General features: G+C 37.2%; 8 protein-coding genes and 2 non-coding genes across 10 annotated transcripts, besides 2 other annotated features; 7 read left to right on the top strand and 3 right to left on the bottom strand.

Annotated features, from left to right (window-relative positions):
- Positions 1 to 446: 446 nt before the first annotated feature.
- Positions 447 to 1,877, top strand: OST1 (dolichyl-diphosphooligosaccharide--protein glycotransferase subunit OST1; the record flags this gene model as incomplete). Its single annotated transcript, NM_001181436.3, has 1 exon — positions 447 to 1,877. One exon carries the CDS (start codon positions 447 to 449, stop codon positions 1,875 to 1,877), a length of 1,431 nt encoding a protein of 476 aa, NP_012532.3.
- Positions 1,878 to 2,097: 220 nt separating this feature from the next.
- Positions 2,098 to 2,454, bottom strand: COX16 (Cox16p; the record flags this gene model as incomplete). The annotated part of the gene is made up of 1 exon (NM_001181437.1): positions 2,098 to 2,454. The coding sequence occupies one exon, from the start codon at positions 2,452 to 2,454 to the stop codon at positions 2,098 to 2,100; it is 357 nt and encodes a 118-aa protein (NP_012531.1).
- A 443-nt stretch (positions 2,455 to 2,897) lies between these two features.
- On the top strand, positions 2,898 to 3,509 carry SYS1 (Sys1p; the record flags this gene model as incomplete). Its single annotated transcript, NM_001181438.1, has 1 exon — positions 2,898 to 3,509. The coding sequence occupies one exon, from the start codon at positions 2,898 to 2,900 to the stop codon at positions 3,507 to 3,509; it is 612 nt and encodes a 203-aa protein (NP_012530.1).
- Positions 3,510 to 3,860: 351 nt separating this feature from the next.
- Positions 3,861 to 9,941, bottom strand: CYR1 (adenylate cyclase; the record flags this gene model as incomplete). Its single annotated transcript, NM_001181439.3, has 1 exon — positions 3,861 to 9,941. One exon carries the CDS (start codon positions 9,939 to 9,941, stop codon positions 3,861 to 3,863), a length of 6,081 nt encoding a protein of 2,026 aa, NP_012529.3.
- Positions 9,942 to 10,582: 641 nt separating this feature from the next.
- On the top strand, positions 10,583 to 10,666 carry SUP51. Its single transcript has one exon. It is a non-coding gene; the product is annotated as a tRNA-Leu (tRNA).
- Positions 10,667 to 10,988: 322 nt separating this feature from the next.
- CTK2 (Ctk2p) lies at positions 10,989 to 11,960 on the top strand (the record flags this gene model as incomplete). Its single annotated transcript, NM_001181440.1, has 1 exon — positions 10,989 to 11,960. One exon carries the CDS (start codon positions 10,989 to 10,991, stop codon positions 11,958 to 11,960), a length of 972 nt encoding a protein of 323 aa, NP_012528.1.
- Positions 11,961 to 12,085: 125 nt separating this feature from the next.
- Positions 12,086 to 12,400, top strand: YJL007C (uncharacterized protein; the record flags this gene model as incomplete). Its single annotated transcript, NM_001348847.1, has 1 exon — positions 12,086 to 12,400. One exon carries the CDS (start codon positions 12,086 to 12,088, stop codon positions 12,398 to 12,400), a length of 315 nt encoding a protein of 104 aa, NP_001335787.1.
- EMT3 lies at positions 12,089 to 12,161 on the bottom strand. Its single transcript has one exon. It is a non-coding gene; the product is annotated as a tRNA-Met (tRNA).
- Positions 12,211 to 12,497: a long terminal repeat (Ty1 LTR).
- A 305-nt stretch (positions 12,498 to 12,802) lies between these two features.
- Positions 12,803 to 13,152: a long terminal repeat (Ty4 LTR).
- A 282-nt stretch (positions 13,153 to 13,434) lies between these two features.
- CCT8 (chaperonin-containing T-complex subunit CCT8) lies at positions 13,435 to 15,141 on the top strand (the record flags this gene model as incomplete). The annotated part of the gene is made up of 1 exon (NM_001181442.2): positions 13,435 to 15,141. The coding sequence occupies one exon, from the start codon at positions 13,435 to 13,437 to the stop codon at positions 15,139 to 15,141; it is 1,707 nt and encodes a 568-aa protein (NP_012526.1).
- Positions 15,142 to 15,535: 394 nt separating this feature from the next.
- On the top strand, positions 15,536 to 17,536 carry NOP9 (RNA-binding RNA processing protein NOP9; the record flags this gene model as incomplete). The annotated part of the gene is made up of 1 exon (NM_001181444.3): positions 15,536 to 17,536. The coding sequence occupies one exon, from the start codon at positions 15,536 to 15,538 to the stop codon at positions 17,534 to 17,536; it is 2,001 nt and encodes a 666-aa protein (NP_012524.3).
- Between the last annotated feature and the right edge of the window lie 69 nt (positions 17,537 to 17,605).

Genomic DNA, 17,605 nt, shown 5'->3' with positions numbered 1-17,605 from the left:
GTTTAAAATACTGTTAAAGATTGCATTTCAATGCTTTTCCCTTTTTTGCCACCGGATTCCGTTGCGAGTGGAAAAGTGAAAATGACAAAATTCAAAAGAAATCTATCAATATAACAAAAACGCCAAATCATCAAAAATGATCGGTGTTGAAGAGCTTGGCACTCTTAAAGGCGGCTAGTTCATAATGCTATAGGAATTGACTCAAGGAAACGGACTATGTCTTGTACTGAATACTGTCTTCAATTGCCCATAGAATGCGTTAGTGTTACTCTTCTTCGCGAGCAGGGTAAGTATGCGCGTAATGTTTTTTATTTTCTGAAAGGTTCAAAGTATGCAGAACAAATTAATGTTTGCTTTTTATTAAGCAAGCTACTTCTTTGACAAGTACCCGATTGCTTCTTTAGCTCGGAACAAGACGCAAACTACAAAATATTGGTGCTGAAAAAATGAGGCAGGTTTGGTTCTCTTGGATTGTGGGATTGTTCCTATGTTTTTTCAACGTGTCTTCTGCTGCCCAATACGAGCCACCTGCGACTTGGGAGAATGTTGATTATAAGAGGACAATAGACGTGTCAAACGCTTATATTTCAGAAACAATCGAAATAACTATCAAAAACATAGCAAGCGAACCTGCGACTGAATACTTCACAGCCTTTGAGAGTGGCATCTTCAGTAAAGTTTCCTTTTTTTCAGCCTATTTTACCAACGAGGCAACTTTTTTAAATAGCCAATTACTTGCCAATTCGACTACAGCACCTGGTGACGATGGTGAAAGTGAAATTAGATACGGGATCATTCAATTTCCAAATGCAATTTCCCCTCAGGAAGAAGTTTCTTTAGTGATTAAGAGCTTCTATAATACCGTAGGTATTCCTTATCCTGAGCACGTTGGAATGTCAGAAGAACAACACCTATTGTGGGAAACGAACAGATTGCCGCTTTCTGCTTACGATACCAAGAAGGCCTCTTTTACGCTGATTGGTAGCTCATCATTTGAGGAGTACCACCCCCCAAATGACGAGAGTTTACTGGGAAAAGCTAATGGAAACTCTTTTGAGTTTGGGCCTTGGGAAGATATTCCGAGATTTTCTTCAAACGAAACCTTAGCAATTGTTTATTCCCACAATGCCCCATTGAATCAGGTAGTGAATTTGAGAAGAGATATTTGGCTTTCTCATTGGGCTTCCACAATACAATTTGAGGAATATTATGAATTAACAAACAAAGCCGCAAAACTGTCTAAAGGATTTTCAAGATTAGAATTAATGAAACAGATTCAAACTCAGAATATGAGACAAACTCACTTTGTTACTGTCTTAGACATGCTCCTGCCTGAGGGAGCTACTGATCATTATTTCACTGATTTGGTTGGCCTTGTTTCCACGTCGCATGCAGAACGTGACCATTTCTTTATAAGACCAAGATTCCCAATCTTTGGAGGTTGGAACTACAATTTTACTGTCGGTTGGACTAATAAATTGTCCGATTTCTTGCATGTATCCTCTGGCTCAGACGAGAAATTCGTTGCTTCTATCCCAATTCTAAACGGCCCACCGGACACTGTATATGATAATGTTGAATTATCGGTATTTCTTCCGGAAGGGGCCGAAATATTCGATATTGATTCTCCAGTCCCTTTTACAAATGTTTCTATAGAAACCCAGAAATCATACTTTGACCTAAATAAAGGTCACGTTAAATTAACTTTCAGTTACAGAAATTTGATTAGTCAAGTTGCCAATGGCCAAGTCTTGATAAAGTACGACTACCCGAAAAGCTCTTTTTTCAAGAAGCCTCTGTCTATTGCTTGCTATATTTTCACCGCACTAATGGGAGTTTTTGTCTTAAAAACTTTGAACATGAACGTAACTAACTGAGTTCACGTTTGAATGATATATACCTTATGATGCAGAGCAATAAATTCAGTATTTAATTTTTTATAAGTTTTATAGATAAGAATTTTCCAATGAATAAAGGTATTTACAATCATTTCCTAGACATTCTCGTGGTCTTTTCTTTGCACAATCAATGGTCATAGTTTTTTTTGTTTAGTAGTTTAAGGACAGAAGAATAACAAAGATGTTCACGTTTTGAATGTTACCAGACATTCTCAGATTCATCCTTTAACCTAGCGACGCGCACAGGCTCCCAATCCTCTTCAGAAAGACCTTGTAAACGATAATATTCTTCTTTAATATCAAATTCCCTTTGATTCTTCCTTATTTTCAAGATATCCTCTTCATTAATTTCCTGAACTTTACGATCGCCTTGCTCGTACTTGATCGCTGTAAAGCTTGACAACCAAAACGAACCCAATACTATTGTTGCACAAAATGGTAAACCAAAAAAAAGAAAGGGGTGCTTACTCAATGCTTTTTTGTATCGCCCCGCTAAAGATGCTTCATATACTAGCTGCTGTCTTCTAGACCTAAATTTTTTTCCGCTGAACGACATTTAGGAGACAAATTCTGGTAATATTTCAGTTGTTGACTAATATATATAGTGGTTTTTGCCAAAATTAAAGACTTCCTTTTATTAACTAGGTGACCAGATATAAGGAAGTGTATTTGCTTTCTAATAACTTGTGTACGGCCATAACCCGGCTTTTAATCAGTTTATTTAACAAGGTATACAAATCGCCAAACGTAACAAGAGATAGGCGCTATTATTCATTTAATATTGTCGTATTCAAAATACTAACGGTGAACAATTTGCTCCATTGTAACACTATAGGACAAGGCTAATCATGAATAAATATCTCCCCACCCAAAATATTCGTAGCTCGCGATATTCACGGTAATATTCTGTAACTTCATGTTAAGAGATGATCTTTAGGAAGGCTAAGGAAGGGTACACATAGAAGTGAGATAAAAAATAGGCATTTGAATTACTGTAACATGGTTTCGATAAGAAGGTATTTGCGAGTGCCGAATGAGTTGAAACCTTCCCAGATCTTCAAACAAGATTCTCTCTCTCCAAGTAAGATTGGACTTCAAATTGTTCTTTTACAGATTTTTTATTACACCACAGCGATCGTTCTTTTTTATTGTTGGGCGAAGCTAGCGGGATATGATCTCAATATCAAGGAATGGCTGTTTTCTTGGGAGAATATCGACTTTACGAACGCATACGGTTTATCAATCTCACTGTTATGGCTTCTGGATTCATTAATATGTGTTTTTTTCTTAACTGTTATCGTTGGACGGAGTAAACTCGCATGGGATTTTGCTATCACTATACATGCCATCAATTTTATTGTGGTGTTCCTCTATACTCGGAAATTTCCTTCTTTTTCTTGGTTTTTTCTTCAAATTTTATCATCTTTAATACTAATATTTTTGGGGACATGGACAACAAGATGGAGAGAGCTTAGAGACACCTTTTTTGAGGGCTTGGTTGATCCTAATGAAGGAGAAGTTGGATTGGTTACGCCTAGTCAGCAGCATAGTAATCATTCAGAATTGGAGCAATCACCAATACAACTAAAAGACTTAGAAAGCCAAATATGAGAGGAGATGAAACAACATATTCGAGGCAATTTTGGCAATATTATAGTCATTCAAGAGAAAACAGTAAATGTATGAAAAATGGCAAGAACCTTATCTCTATAGGCTTAATAAATCTGCCTTTTTGGCCAATTTTTCAAAACAGATCCTATTTCTTATTTATACACAATCTATATTTAACATAATTAAGTACGTGATGACATTGAAGATAATAATAAGTAAAGAGTTTACGTACTTAAATTTTATATAGTTTTAGTATACTTGCAATGTGTGAATGGATCTAGTAAGCTGAGGTACTTCTCTAGCGTGAATATGAAACGAGTAACAGGGTGGTACATAATTTACGAACAGAACTCAAGTTGATAAATCCTTTGCGTTCTTAACCATTTGTAAAAGTTCGTCAACAACATTGAAAATATTGCTTCGAGCAGATGTTTTATCGTTTCTGCAAATTTCCAGTCCTGAACACCTCTGTTGTCGTAAATGTAATAATGCCACACTGGATTCGATTCTAGTAATTACATGATCAAAAAATAACAACGCATCCTTCTCAGAAATCGATTGCATAATACCATTTTCAACTTTAGGGTTAAATTTAATATAACTTCCCTCCGTCCGAGAGTCTAGTTCAATAAATCCGCCGCTTAAAGCTGACATTATAGATTCCAGTCTGTTTGAAATGACTCTTAAACGAAACAACATCGTTTCATTGATTAATTTTGACTGCTCATCTTCAGATGCAAATTCGTGTCTGGAAGCAAGAATCTTAGGATACGCAATAGTAACGAGTTCTTTGGTTTCGAGTCCCTTTAGCTTATGCTCGCCAAAGTCAAAAAATGCCCAACCAATACTTTCCAGCATGGCAATTTCTCTTTCAAGAACCTCTCCGATAATTTCTTCACCATAAACTTCCTTGAGAGATTCCTTGCCCTTCACTACTCGCTCATGATACTTCATTATCTTGTTGAATTCAGAGTAAAAATCACTACTCATTGCAATCTGACCACCGTCAGCGACGCCCTGGACCCTTGCTGCCTTATTGACCATCGGCCCCAAATAGTCCATTCTTTGAGTCACTAAATCAAGCTCTGGAACTGGGCAGCCCCAATGAATACCCATTCTAACTGATAGGCCTTGATAGATAATGTTACCATTTCTATCCGTAACTTGGCAGCCGTCTTGAACTGAGGTAATTTCCTCCGGCCATTGTGCATCCAAGAGTTTTAATTGAACACTTAAGCACCATGTCAGACCACTAGTTGGCGTAGGAAATGCCACCATAAAGGCGTCTCCTTCTGTCTTTACTTCGTAACCACCGTAAATTCGTAGTTGACGACGCATAATGTCATTGTGAGTTTTTATTGCGGTCCTCATTGCGTTAGGGAATAGCTCCCATAAGAAGGTTGAGCTTTTGATATCAGTGAAGACCATTGCTAGGTTACCTGTTGGCGGAGAAATCTCAGGTTGAAGTCTTCTTAATGTAGTATCCTCGAAAGTACTTCTTCTAGTCATTAAAGAGTTTTTATTTAAAGTGAACCGATTTTGTTGCTGAATGTTCTCGTAAAGAGCAAGGCACAAAATTGTAATATTCTCTGTACAGCCGTAAGCCATGGCATGATCCTTCAACTCAGCTGCGGCACGGAGTGGATCAGTACTATTCTCACGCGCGATATCACAAACTGTATCCACGTCCATGTATTCCCATAACTTATGCGTTGCTACAATAAGCATCTCGTCTGCTTTTGTTAATGTCACGACAGATATGTCGGGAGAAGCATGAATGTGGGGAAGCAAATCAAAAAAACCCACTGCTCTAGACACATCTACAACACCATCTAATTTTCCATTGTTGACATACCCGCCAGATATTCTGATCCTCTCGTATTCTTCCCGCTTTGTTGGGAGATGTTGTTTGGTTAGCGTTTGGTAGTCACCATTGTTTTTGGATAAAATAGCCATACAGTCACCTAAATTTGCAGCGAAGAGTTTCTTCCCTCTGATATATATCACAGTAGAGCAAGCGCCACTTAGCAAGTCTGCATATGAAAGATTGGCAACATCGGCACCATTATCAACAGAATTTAGCATTCCGTTAATCTCCTTATTCAGTTGCAAAAAACTGAAACGAAGTGCAGTTTTTATATTATCATCTGTTTCGTCTCCATACCTTTCCAGTTGTCTGATCAGTATTTTATCGTAAATATCTCTAACAATTCTTGATATATTGTGGCCATAATCTGCATTTTGGTTTTTACTATCATGAAGACATAGTAAGCATTCGTCGTCATTTCCGCGGAATCTTTCAAAGGTAACATCACGAGATGACACATAGTCTCTTTGACCTAATGTATCAGCAACACCGTAGCGCATCCCATTTATTATTGATGCAGTTGTCCTTAAACGGAAATTGACATTTTCATCCGGTACTTTGGTAGTATTTAAAGTTACGTCCATTAAACCTAGTACCTTTAACTGAGGTAATACTGTCAGATCTGACAAATCAGCATCAATATCGTGACTTATAAATGACTTTATTTCAAACCTTCGATTTCCTGAAAAATTCAAATATTTTAGTTCTTTATTATTCCTCCAGTTCCAATCGTAATGATAGTTTGATATATTATACTTTAATTGATTTGCTCCAACATCAAATACACTTAGCTGTGAGAGATTTGATAATTCTGCAGGCAGAGATAACATTTGGTTACTATTCAACATTAAAGTCTTTAAAGAGCTCCATTTCAAAACTGTATCACCCGACAATGTCGTGAGCTTATTACCGGAGAGGTACAATTCGGTAATGCTCTCAAGTTTCATGTGCGATACATCTGAAAAATTGTTGTAAGAAAGATTTAGCACTTTCAGATTGACAAAGCAATTGAAAAGAGGCCACATAGCATCATCAAATTGATTGTCTGCAGCAATAAAAAACATCAGGCTTTTAGATAACTTTGACCCATATGACATGTTATGGTAAAAAGAATTTTCTAAGCTAGAGTTACCGAATGCATTCGATGAAATATTTAGCGATGTTAGTTCAAGGTTTTCCATACCGTCAACAAAGTCCCTTATGTTGTTAGAATGTAGATCTAATGTCCTCAAACTTTTCAGTTGAGATAGCTCGGGTGGAATATACTCTAGTTTGTTTCTCGCCACTGAAAGGAAAACTAATTTAGTCAACTTGGATATCTCCTGTGGCAGTCTAGTCAAATTATTCTGATTAAGTTCAAGTTTCTCGAGGAAAGATAGTTTGGTGAGTAATTCTCCAGGAATACTCGATAACTGTGCCTTGTTCAACGTCAAACTTGTCATGTTTTTTGGATAAAAATCTTTGAAGGATATAGAAGTGATTGGATTCTCTTGAATTTCAAGGGCTCTTAGTTTCGGCAAAGTGTCTTCAAAGTTCGAAATTCTATTATCTGTTAAAAAAAGGTTCTGCAAGTTAGACGCATTTGTCTTAATTGATGATATTCTGTTATATCTTAGGTTCAGCGTCCTCAAATCTGTCATTTCCGATAAGTCGCCTATAAAATTTAGTTTGTTATGAGAAAGGTTCATCTTCGCAAGCTTTACTAGGTACTTAGTGGACTGTGGTAAGCTTTGGATTTTATTATATGATAGGTCTATTTGTAAAAGATTGGTGCAGTAGTTAATAACTTCTGGGTAGTGCATGAACTTGTTTGAAGACAAGTCTAGCAATTGCAGATTTTTCAGTTCAACAAATCCAGCCGGTAGGCTTTCAAGCTCATTACATTGAAGGTTTAATATCGTTAAATTACTCAGTTTCATGATTGAGTTCGGTACTTTTCTTATGAAGTTTCTCTGTAATTCCAAAGATACTAGTTTATACGCCTTAGTGATATTGGAAGGAAATTTAGATGCTCTAATATTAACCATTCTCAAACTTAATAATTTAATCGAGCTTTCAATGAACTCCAGAGGTAGGAATATATTTGCGTTATTAGAAACGTCTAAACTTTCTATTTCTGACGTATGCTGGTAAAAAATGATGGGAGGTGTAGTCAGATCCATATTCCTTAAATCTACGTGAACAAATTCGCTTCTCATTATTCTTTGTTCTTGTTCAGGAGTAAAGTGAGAAGGTGTGACAGGATGGAAAAGAAACTTAAAAACAAAACTTAAATCCTCTATACCCATAATATGAAGTGGGTCTGACTTTCGATAACCATTCAAAAGTAAAAGTTTTCTTTCAATTAAAATAGGTTTCGAAGTTGGTCTCAAAATTTTTGACAACTTTCCCACCTTCAGGGAAATTTGAAAATTCCCTTGCGCTGTAATGTTAAATTTTCTTTTAAGTGCAGGTATTATCTCTTCGACGGTAGTCGCTGGAGTACATGAGAGAGTCGTAAAAGTGTCATCAGTATTGAATATACGAATAGCATAGTGCCTCTTTGGATCTAAATCACTGAAATCTTTATAGTAATGTTCCAGTTGGCACTCGACCTCATCGTCCTTCTCATCTTGTAGTAATAATCCAGAACTCTGGGCACCATCTGGTGAATTCATATTTACCGAAGAGGATGTAAATTTCTTGGTATACGATTTCGTTTTATTCAGGATCGGTGTTTTATTATCCTGCTCTCGGTTGGCCTCCATATACGCGTTAGTGTACGAAGAGGAATCGCTGCAGGAAGATGTATCTTCTGAACTAATAGATGAGGACGGTAAAGATGAGGAAGTGGAAGACGTGTCGTAGTCCCCATCTAAATTTGATGGAGCATATCGTATACTTGGGGGACTCATAGCCAAATTACTTTTTAAGCGGTTCACAGATTTAGTATCGAGTGCGGTCTTGCTATCATTCGGAACGTTTTCTTTACATATATCAACAAAACTTGAGTTACTGTCACCCGCAGTGACCATTGATTCGTTATCCTTTCGATCGTGATGATGACGAGAGTCTTTTTTTGAAGGTGGCCCCGGTGACATGGGATCAAGTTCATCAGCATCTATACTTGACCTTCTTGATTTCGATCTCCCTTTAGGTTTTGTTTTTTTCCTTTTGGTTTCCACATCCCAGCTTTGAGGTGCTACCCATTGTGATCTATCATTGGAAGTTGATGTGAATTCACCATTAGGTGCTGCGGCAGCGACGGAGAGATCAGCCATTGACACCGACTTCCTAGGACCTTCAGGCATGATCACCGTTTTGGGTGAGGCAGTCTCAGTCCCGTGTGTAGAATTTAGTGTAGAATTGACAGCGGTGGGTGGCACCGTCTTTGTAATATCAGTAACATCCTCAAGGTTTGTATCTAGCCTGAAAAGGGATGGTTTACATGAAATGGGTGTTTCTATAGTAGGCGTTGTGGCTTCGCGTTTGTTGTCAGAGTTAGAATTTTCCGGAATGTTCTCATTATATTCTGGAGTCACTTTCTCGGATTTATTATTAGTGTGATCGGCGGATTCGCTGTTAACGCTGTCCTTACTTTTAGTAGTTGGAGAAACATTAGATACGTTATGTTGGAGAACATGACTACCCGACGTCGCCATACTTGCACTGTCACTGTTAGTCATTGAACTGACATTTGAACCTCTTCTACTGCTTGAAGAAGATGTGGAGCCTAGCAGAAAGCTTTTTCTGTGCGAGCGTTTGCTATTGGGAACATCGGATGAATGTAATGTATTTTCTGATTGCGCAACAGCCTTTGGTCTAATCTGTTTATCTGCAATACCATTATTTATATCATGGACGGAAGAACCACGTACCAATGAGGACACTTTCCTTCGTAAAGTGCTTGGCACGTTATCAGCCAAGTGATTAGATAAAGTGGAGTCTTTAGAAGGTTTCCTATTAGCAGGTGCAGGATTTACCGTTGAAAGGGAAAGGTTAGCAACTTTACTTTCCTTTCCTGACTTATTGCCATCGTGACTGTTTGACCCTGAAAACCTTTTGAATAGGGTTTCCGCTAATGATGGCTTCCTATTGGGAAAAAACTGAACATGATGATGATCATGATGACCGTCATGATGGTTATGAGTAGATGTGTAGTTGTGCGTCTTGGATGAATTCAAAGCGTAACCGTGGTCTTTATTATCATCATGAGTACTATTCGCGCTCGTCATTGAAAGACTGCTCAATGTTTTCTTCAGTAAATATGGACCCCTTTTGATTTTCGGTTCTGTCGGCCTTGGATGTTCCACGTTCGAAATACTTACATCATCCATACCATTTGGAGTGATACTCTCCCTGCTTTTGGTCATAGAAAGCGACCGTGGGCTGTAATAACTATATGCGCTATTCCTTCTTGATTTGTGACCACTATTTTGTTCGTGACGCTTCTTGACTTTTGGTACCTCATCATGAATGCTTCTATCGTTTGCTTCCGTAGGTGAGCTCTGCTCTATCTGTTGTTCTTGTTCTTCCTGTCGCTGAGGGCCAGAAATTTCCGAACCAGTATCAGGTTTTGATGACATTTCGACCTAGGGATTTCGTTTGCTGTTGCTTTAGCTCGTTTCGCAATGGTTAGCGACAATAGTAAAGATATGCTATTTTTGGTTGTGAACTGCAGCAAGAGGTCTCCTTATGCTTTCTCTCCTCTGTTACTATACTTCCCAGCTGTCTTTACTGAACTTTGGAAGAAAATACACTTTTTTAGAGTCGCTTTTCTTATGGTAAGTCCCCCCTGCTTTCCTTCCAAAATACAAAAAAAAAAAAAAAAAAAAAGTAAGAAAAAGGAAGTGAAAAAATAAGGTTATGATTGAATATTTAGGTTTGATAGAGGAGAAAGTAAGGAAGGTCTCAGTTCAGTCTGCCATTCCAATTTGAAACATAGAATTTCAGTGATTAACAATGCAATTGAACAATTGAACACAGAGAAGAAGAAGAACGAGAACTGACTCTAAATCTGGCATTTTATCCTTTTTTATGGCTATTTACATTGGGAGCTAGGCGAAATGCATATTTGTTTACTTTCTGGCATTTACAAAATCATTTTTTAAAGGGTATGACCTACTCTAATGCGCTTTTCTGTAGAACAACGCAGGGAACGGTATTTGATGTTTTCAATGATGTATGACTTATATAACATCTATTTCCTAGGATTTTTAAATAAGATGGAGGGTTGGCCGAGTGGTCTAAGGCGGCAGACTTAAGATCTGTTGGACGGTTGTCCGCGCGAGTTCGAACCTCGCATCCTTCAGTATTTTTTGTCCTTATCTTTTTGCTGCACCGAAAGCACTCATGAAGTCTACGGCTTGATGCACACCGTTTGGGAACCTTTGCGATCCCACGTACCTAAATGGTCCTTTTCGGTACAACTTGCTGAAGAATCACTGTGTGGCGGGTAATGCTCTCTTTATACTTGCATTGCGAAAATCCGCGATGATCAAAAATCCAAACAAGTACTGTCCTGAAAGCCGTCTTTATACACATAGATATATATATATATATATATATATCTGTATCTATAGAGCGAGAGGAGATATAGAGCCAGCAAAACTAAGAAAATTACGTACTTTGATATGCCTAGCACGTTTGAATCCCAGCTTTTTTTTTCGAGACCGTTTCTGTCTAAAAGGCAAATTCAAAGAGCCCAAAAGAATACAATATCGGACTATCGAAATTACAACCAGAAAAAACTTGCCGTGTTCAAATTTCTAAGTGACTTGTGTGTTCAGCTGAAATTTCCACGGAAGACTTTAGAAACAGCAGTATACTTTTACCAAAGATACCACCTCTTTAATCGCTTCGAGACCGAGGTTTGCTACACTGTAGCGACAAGCTGCCTGACTTTGGGCTGTAAAGAAGTTGAGACAATTAAAAAAACAAATGATATATGTACTTTGTCATTACGATTGAGGAATGTGGTTAAAATCAATACGGACATTTTGGAAAATTTTAAAAAAAGGGTATTTCAAATAGAACTTCGGATATTAGAGTCATGCTCATTCGATTATAGAGTCAACAATTACGTTCATATTGATGAATATGTTATAAAAATTGGTAGGGAGCTATCCTTTGATTATAAGTTGTGCAATCTGGCTTGGGTAATTGCTTATGATGCTTTGAAGCTAGAAACTATTTTAGTCATACCCCAACATTCCATTGCATTGGCCATTTTGAAAATAGCATATGAATTACTAGATAATAAGAATTGGTCAAGTAAAAGGTATTCTTTATTTGAAACAGACGAGAAATCCGTAAATGAAGCTTATTTTGATATAGTCAATTTTTACATCAATTCATTCGATATGTGCGATCTACAACGTCATTTACCGGCTGATTTGCTGCCGATTGGCGTTGAAAGGTTTATGGAACTGAAAAAAAACGCAGGACCAGAATCTGGATTGCCGCAAATACCAGATCACCTGTTGAATGCCGATCCTTATATCACTATTACTAGAGATAATAATGTCCAAGAAAGAAGATATGTACTTTCACTGGAGCTAATTAATGGCGAGTCCAGCATAAATAGTTCTACAAGACATGCATAGAAAGTCCTACTATAAACTTAAATAAGATCATCATTATAAACTTTCTTTTACACAAGTAATAAGTACCTTTTTTTATCTCAAAACATGAATGTTGAGCTTCGAGGTTTAATTCACAAAAAAAGAAAATGTGCTCCAGGGGAGGTTCGAACTCTCGACCTTCAGATTATGAGACTGACGCTCTTCCTACTGAGCTACTGAAGCATACAAAGGATGTTGGGGAAGAAAAACAAACTTTACATCAAATATTTGCGGATTCCATGGTTATTAAAGGATATAGCACCGGGTATACAGGACATACTAGAAGTTCTCCAGGGGATCTTGTAATCCACAAAAGAGAATTGATATTTTCACATAATATTGTCATTATTGTTTCCCCAATTTATATGATATCATTCATTATTCTGTTACACTATCAGTCCTGGCATTTCAGCATCTATTAAATCTGATGACTGTTTTCTCAATCTTCATGCCATCTTGGTACATCGTACATGATAATATATTAGTAATATGAATACTATTCGATAGATTATAGTTGATCCTCATTAGGACATCTATCGTAACAATGGGAATGTTCATATCATACATTAATTTATACGAGTTGTTCAGACAGTAGTATAAGGCAAAGATCTTTTACTTGAAAGGTTAACTTAAAAATTTTGGATATAGAAGTCATTATACTAGGCGCGTAGTATTTTACTGATGTGTTTCCAAGCTAGGGCATACTGAATATGTTCTCTGGGCGCGTGTTTATATGCTTTTCTTATATACAATAAGAAAAGTTTACTTCTATTCTCGGTAAAAACATTCTTACGGCTTGACCACTATTGATGGATATGGTTTATTGCTCATAGGTAGAGGTCAAAAAGCTTTATTAATGAAGATTGAATATCGATCTTCTTAGACTTATATAAGGGGGATATAAAACACACGCCGATTGGTTCATTCCTAATTGTGACCAATGTAATAGTGGTTCCGGCAGTTCTCATACATTTAATGTGAAGACCTGTATTGCTCATATATATGACTATCAGATCATATTCAAATAATGGATTTTTAATTCTGCTTCGGTACTGTCTGAACTGCTTCTTGAACATTTCCTTCTGTAATAGGTACATTGACAGACATATGCGTGGTGTATACTAGCATAAAATGTAAGCATCGAAATTGTTACCAATTGAATTCATGTTGATATCTAATGATCACTTGTCCGAACATTTTGTATTATTAATCAATAAAGAAGCTGCCGGATTTAGATAATTAAAGAGTTGCGAGCACATTTACTATTTCAATAGCTTATTTTATATAAGCCAAGTTAATGGTGTTTTTGTCATTATTAACGGTATTCGAAAATGTTCATCACCTCCGCTAGTGGCAAAAAAAAGTGAAGAAAATAGTATAGCATGATGATGTTCTCACTTTACAGATACCGACAAGACAACTTGAACCTCAAGGGCAATAAAATCATCAATTAACCATGTCACTTAGATTGCCACAAAATCCCAACGCGGGATTGTTTAAACAAGGCTACAATAGTTACTCTAACGCCGATGGCCAAATTATTAAATCAATTGCGGCCATTCGCGAATTACATCAAATGTGTTTGACTTCTATGGGACCCTGTGGTAGAAACAAGATCATTGTTAACCATCTCGGTAAAATCATTATTACCAACGACGCGGCCACCATGCTAAGAGAACTAGATATTGTCCATCCTGCAGTGAAAGTCCTCGTAATGGCGACTGAACAACAGAAGATCGACATGGGAGACGGTACAAATTTAGTCATGATTTTGGCTGGCGAACTATTAAATGTGTCCGAAAAACTGATTTCAATGGGCTTGTCTGCCGTTGAGATTATTCAAGGTTATAATATGGCAAGGAAGTTTACTTTGAAAGAACTAGACGAAATGGTTGTTGGTGAAATTACTGACAAGAATGATAAAAACGAACTTTTGAAAATGATTAAACCAGTCATCTCCTCCAAAAAGTACGGATCTGAAGACATATTGAGTGAACTTGTTTCTGAAGCTGTATCTCACGTTTTACCAGTTGCTCAGCAAGCTGGAGAAATTCCTTATTTTAATGTTGATTCTATCAGAGTAGTAAAGATTATGGGTGGATCGCTTTCCAATTCTACCGTCATCAAAGGTATGGTTTTCAATCGTGAGCCTGAAGGCCATGTAAAATCATTATCCGAAGATAAAAAGCATAAAGTTGCAGTTTTCACTTGTCCGCTTGACATAGCCAATACTGAAACGAAAGGCACTGTTTTATTACATAATGCACAAGAAATGCTCGATTTTTCTAAGGGCGAGGAAAAGCAAATAGATGCCATGATGAAAGAGATTGCCGACATGGGCGTAGAATGCATTGTTGCAGGTGCTGGTGTTGGTGAATTGGCGTTACATTATTTGAATAGATACGGTATACTAGTCTTGAAGGTACCAAGCAAATTCGAATTAAGAAGATTATGTCGCGTTTGTGGGGCCACTCCATTGCCTAGATTAGGTGCGCCAACTCCAGAAGAATTAGGTTTAGTGGAAACTGTTAAGACAATGGAGATAGGTGGTGATAGAGTAACTGTGTTCAAACAAGAGCAAGGTGAAATTTCAAGAACATCTACTATCATTTTAAGAGGTGCCACACAGAATAATTTGGATGATATTGAAAGAGCCATTGATGATGGTGTTGCAGCCGTCAAGGGACTAATGAAGCCATCAGGCGGTAAGTTGTTGCCTGGTGCTGGTGCTACCGAAATTGAATTGATTTCTAGGATAACTAAGTATGGTGAACGAACACCTGGATTGCTACAGTTAGCTATAAAACAGTTTGCCGTGGCTTTTGAAGTGGTTCCTCGTACCCTAGCGGAGACCGCTGGTCTTGATGTTAATGAGGTACTACCAAACTTATACGCTGCACATAACGTAACTGAACCTGGTGCAGTTAAGACAGATCATTTATATAAAGGTGTGGATATTGATGGCGAATCTGATGAAGGTGTAAAGGACATCAGAGAGGAAAATATTTATGACATGCTTGCAACGAAAAAGTTTGCTATTAACGTCGCTACAGAAGCTGCAACTACTGTGCTTTCCATTGACCAAATTATCATGGCAAAGAAGGCGGGTGGTCCAAGAGCACCTCAAGGCCCAAGGCCAGGTAACTGGGACCAAGAAGACTGATTTGTTTGCATCTTTATACTTACAAAGTAGATATACCTGCAAACAGCAGAATATAATGTCATAAATTGCAATCAAGTTTTCAAACTTGCTAGGCTGTATCATGTGTACCTGTATAGTAGTAAAGATATATATAATGTTTGAATTTTTGATAATGCAGATGTACTGTATACATTAACCAAGAAGCAACCTGCAAAACCGACGAACTCTTGGCCTGTATATTTGTTCGATGATTGTAATACTTTTTTTTTTTTCAATTTTTTTTCGGTTAGCGAGAATTTTCATGCTCATCTACAATATAATGAAGAAAATTATATTAGATGAGCTGCGATCTGTTACAACTAGTATACTGTGAACGACGCTGAAACCTTCACGGAAAAACCACATTATTGTTATTATGGGAAAGACTAAAACAAGAGGCAGAAGACACCAAGACAAACAGAGAAAGGACGAATTTGAACCCAGTTCAAATTCTGCGAAGGAGCACATCCAGCAAGAAGAGTCTACTTACAATGACGAAGCCGAAATTAAAGAGACTCAGCCACAAATGTTTTTTGGTGTGCTAGATAGAGAAGAACTGGAGTATTTCAAGCAAGCCGAATCGACTTTGCAATTAGACGCCTTCGAAGCACCTGAGGAAAAGTTTCAATTCGTCACGAGCATTATTGAGGAAGCAAAAGGTAAAGAACTGAAATTGGTTACTTCCCAAATAACTTCGAAATTGATGGAACGAGTTATTCTTGAATGTGATGAGACTCAGTTAAAAGACATTTTCCAATCTTTCAATGGCGTTTTCTTCGGGTTGTCATGTCATAAATATGCTTCCCATGTTTTAGAGACTTTATTTGTTAGAAGTGCCGCCTTGGTAGAAAGAGAACTTTTAACACCAAGTTTTGATAACAATGAAAAAGAAGGGCCTTATGTGACTATGGAAAATATGTTTCTCTTTATGTTGAATGAACTGAAACCGCACTTGAAAACTATGATGAACCATCAGTATGCATCACATGTTTTGAGATTGCTAATATTAATTTTGTCTTCCAAGACATTGCCTAATTCAACTAAAGCGAACTCTACTTTACGTTCCAAAAAGTCAAAAATTGCAAGAAAAATGATTGACATTAAAGATAATGACGATTTCAATAAAGTTTACCAAACACCGGAATCTTTCAAATCTGAACTTCGTGACATAATAACTACTTTATACAAAGGATTTACTAATGGTGCCGAGTCGCGTTCTGATATTTCGCAATCTACTATCACCAAATTTAGAGAGTACAGTGTGGATAAAGTGGCTTCCCCTGTAATTCAGCTCATTATTCAAGTCGAAGGTATTTTTGACAGGGACCGTTCATTTTGGAGATTGGTCTTCAATACAGCAGATGAGAAGGATCCTAAGGAGGAATCATTCCTGGAATATTTACTGTCAGATCCTGTCGGTTCTCATTTCTTAGAAAATGTGATTGGCTCTGCCAGGCTAAAATATGTTGAAAGACTTTATCGTTTATATATGAAAGACCGTATTGTGAAACTAGCAAAAAGGGATACTACAGGTGCCTTTGTAGTGCGTGCATTGCTGGAACATTTGAAGGAGAAGGACGTAAAACAGATATTGGATGCAGTAGTTCCTGAATTAAGCATGCTTTTAAACTCAAATATGGATTTTGGTACTGCTATTATCAACGCAAGCAATAAACAAGGTGGTTACTTAAGGGATGATGTCATTGCTCAATTAATACAAAAATATTATCCAGAAAAGTCTGATGCAAAGAATATTTTGGAAAGTTGCCTGTTGTTGAGTGCATCGACTTTGGGCAATACCAGAGATGACTGGCCAACAGCAGAAGAAAGAAGACGATCAGTTTTCTTGGAACAATTAATTGACTACGACGACAAGTTTTTGAATATTACCATTGACAGCATGTTGGCTCTGCCTGAGGAAAGGTTGATACAAATGTGTTACCATGGAGTATTTTCGCATGTTGTTGAGCACGTACTACAAACTACTAGGGTGGACATAATTAAGAGAAAAATGCTATTGAACATACTGTCTAAAGAGTCTGTAAATTTGGCATGCAATGTATATGGCTCTCATATAATGGACAAATTGTGGGAATTTACGGCAAAATTAACATTATATAAGGAGCGTATTGCTAGAGCATTAGTTTTAGAAACTGAGAAGGTGAAGAATAGTATTTATGGCAGGCAAGTGTGGAAGAATTGGAAACTGGAATTATATGTTAGAAAAATGTGGGATTGGAAAAAACTAATTAAGGAGCAAGAATTTGAAATATTTCCAAATTCTAAACCGCTACAGCCAAAGCCAGAAAAGCACTCAAGAGAAAGAAATAATTCGAAGGAAGGAAGCGCCTTCAAAAAGCAAAAGCACTATAGATAATTGGATAATATGTTACTACTGTACTGATGTAAATTATAGAATTATGCAATATTTTCCTCTTAATAAAAA

The sequence above is a fragment of the Saccharomyces cerevisiae genome, chromosome X (assembly GCF_000146045.2).
Source record: "Saccharomyces cerevisiae S288C chromosome X, complete sequence".
In the NCBI taxonomy this organism is placed as follows: Eukaryota; Fungi; Ascomycota; class Saccharomycetes; order Saccharomycetales; family Saccharomycetaceae; genus Saccharomyces; species Saccharomyces cerevisiae.
Note: the sequence above shows the minus strand (reverse complement) of the source record. Positions and strands in the feature narration are given on the sequence as shown.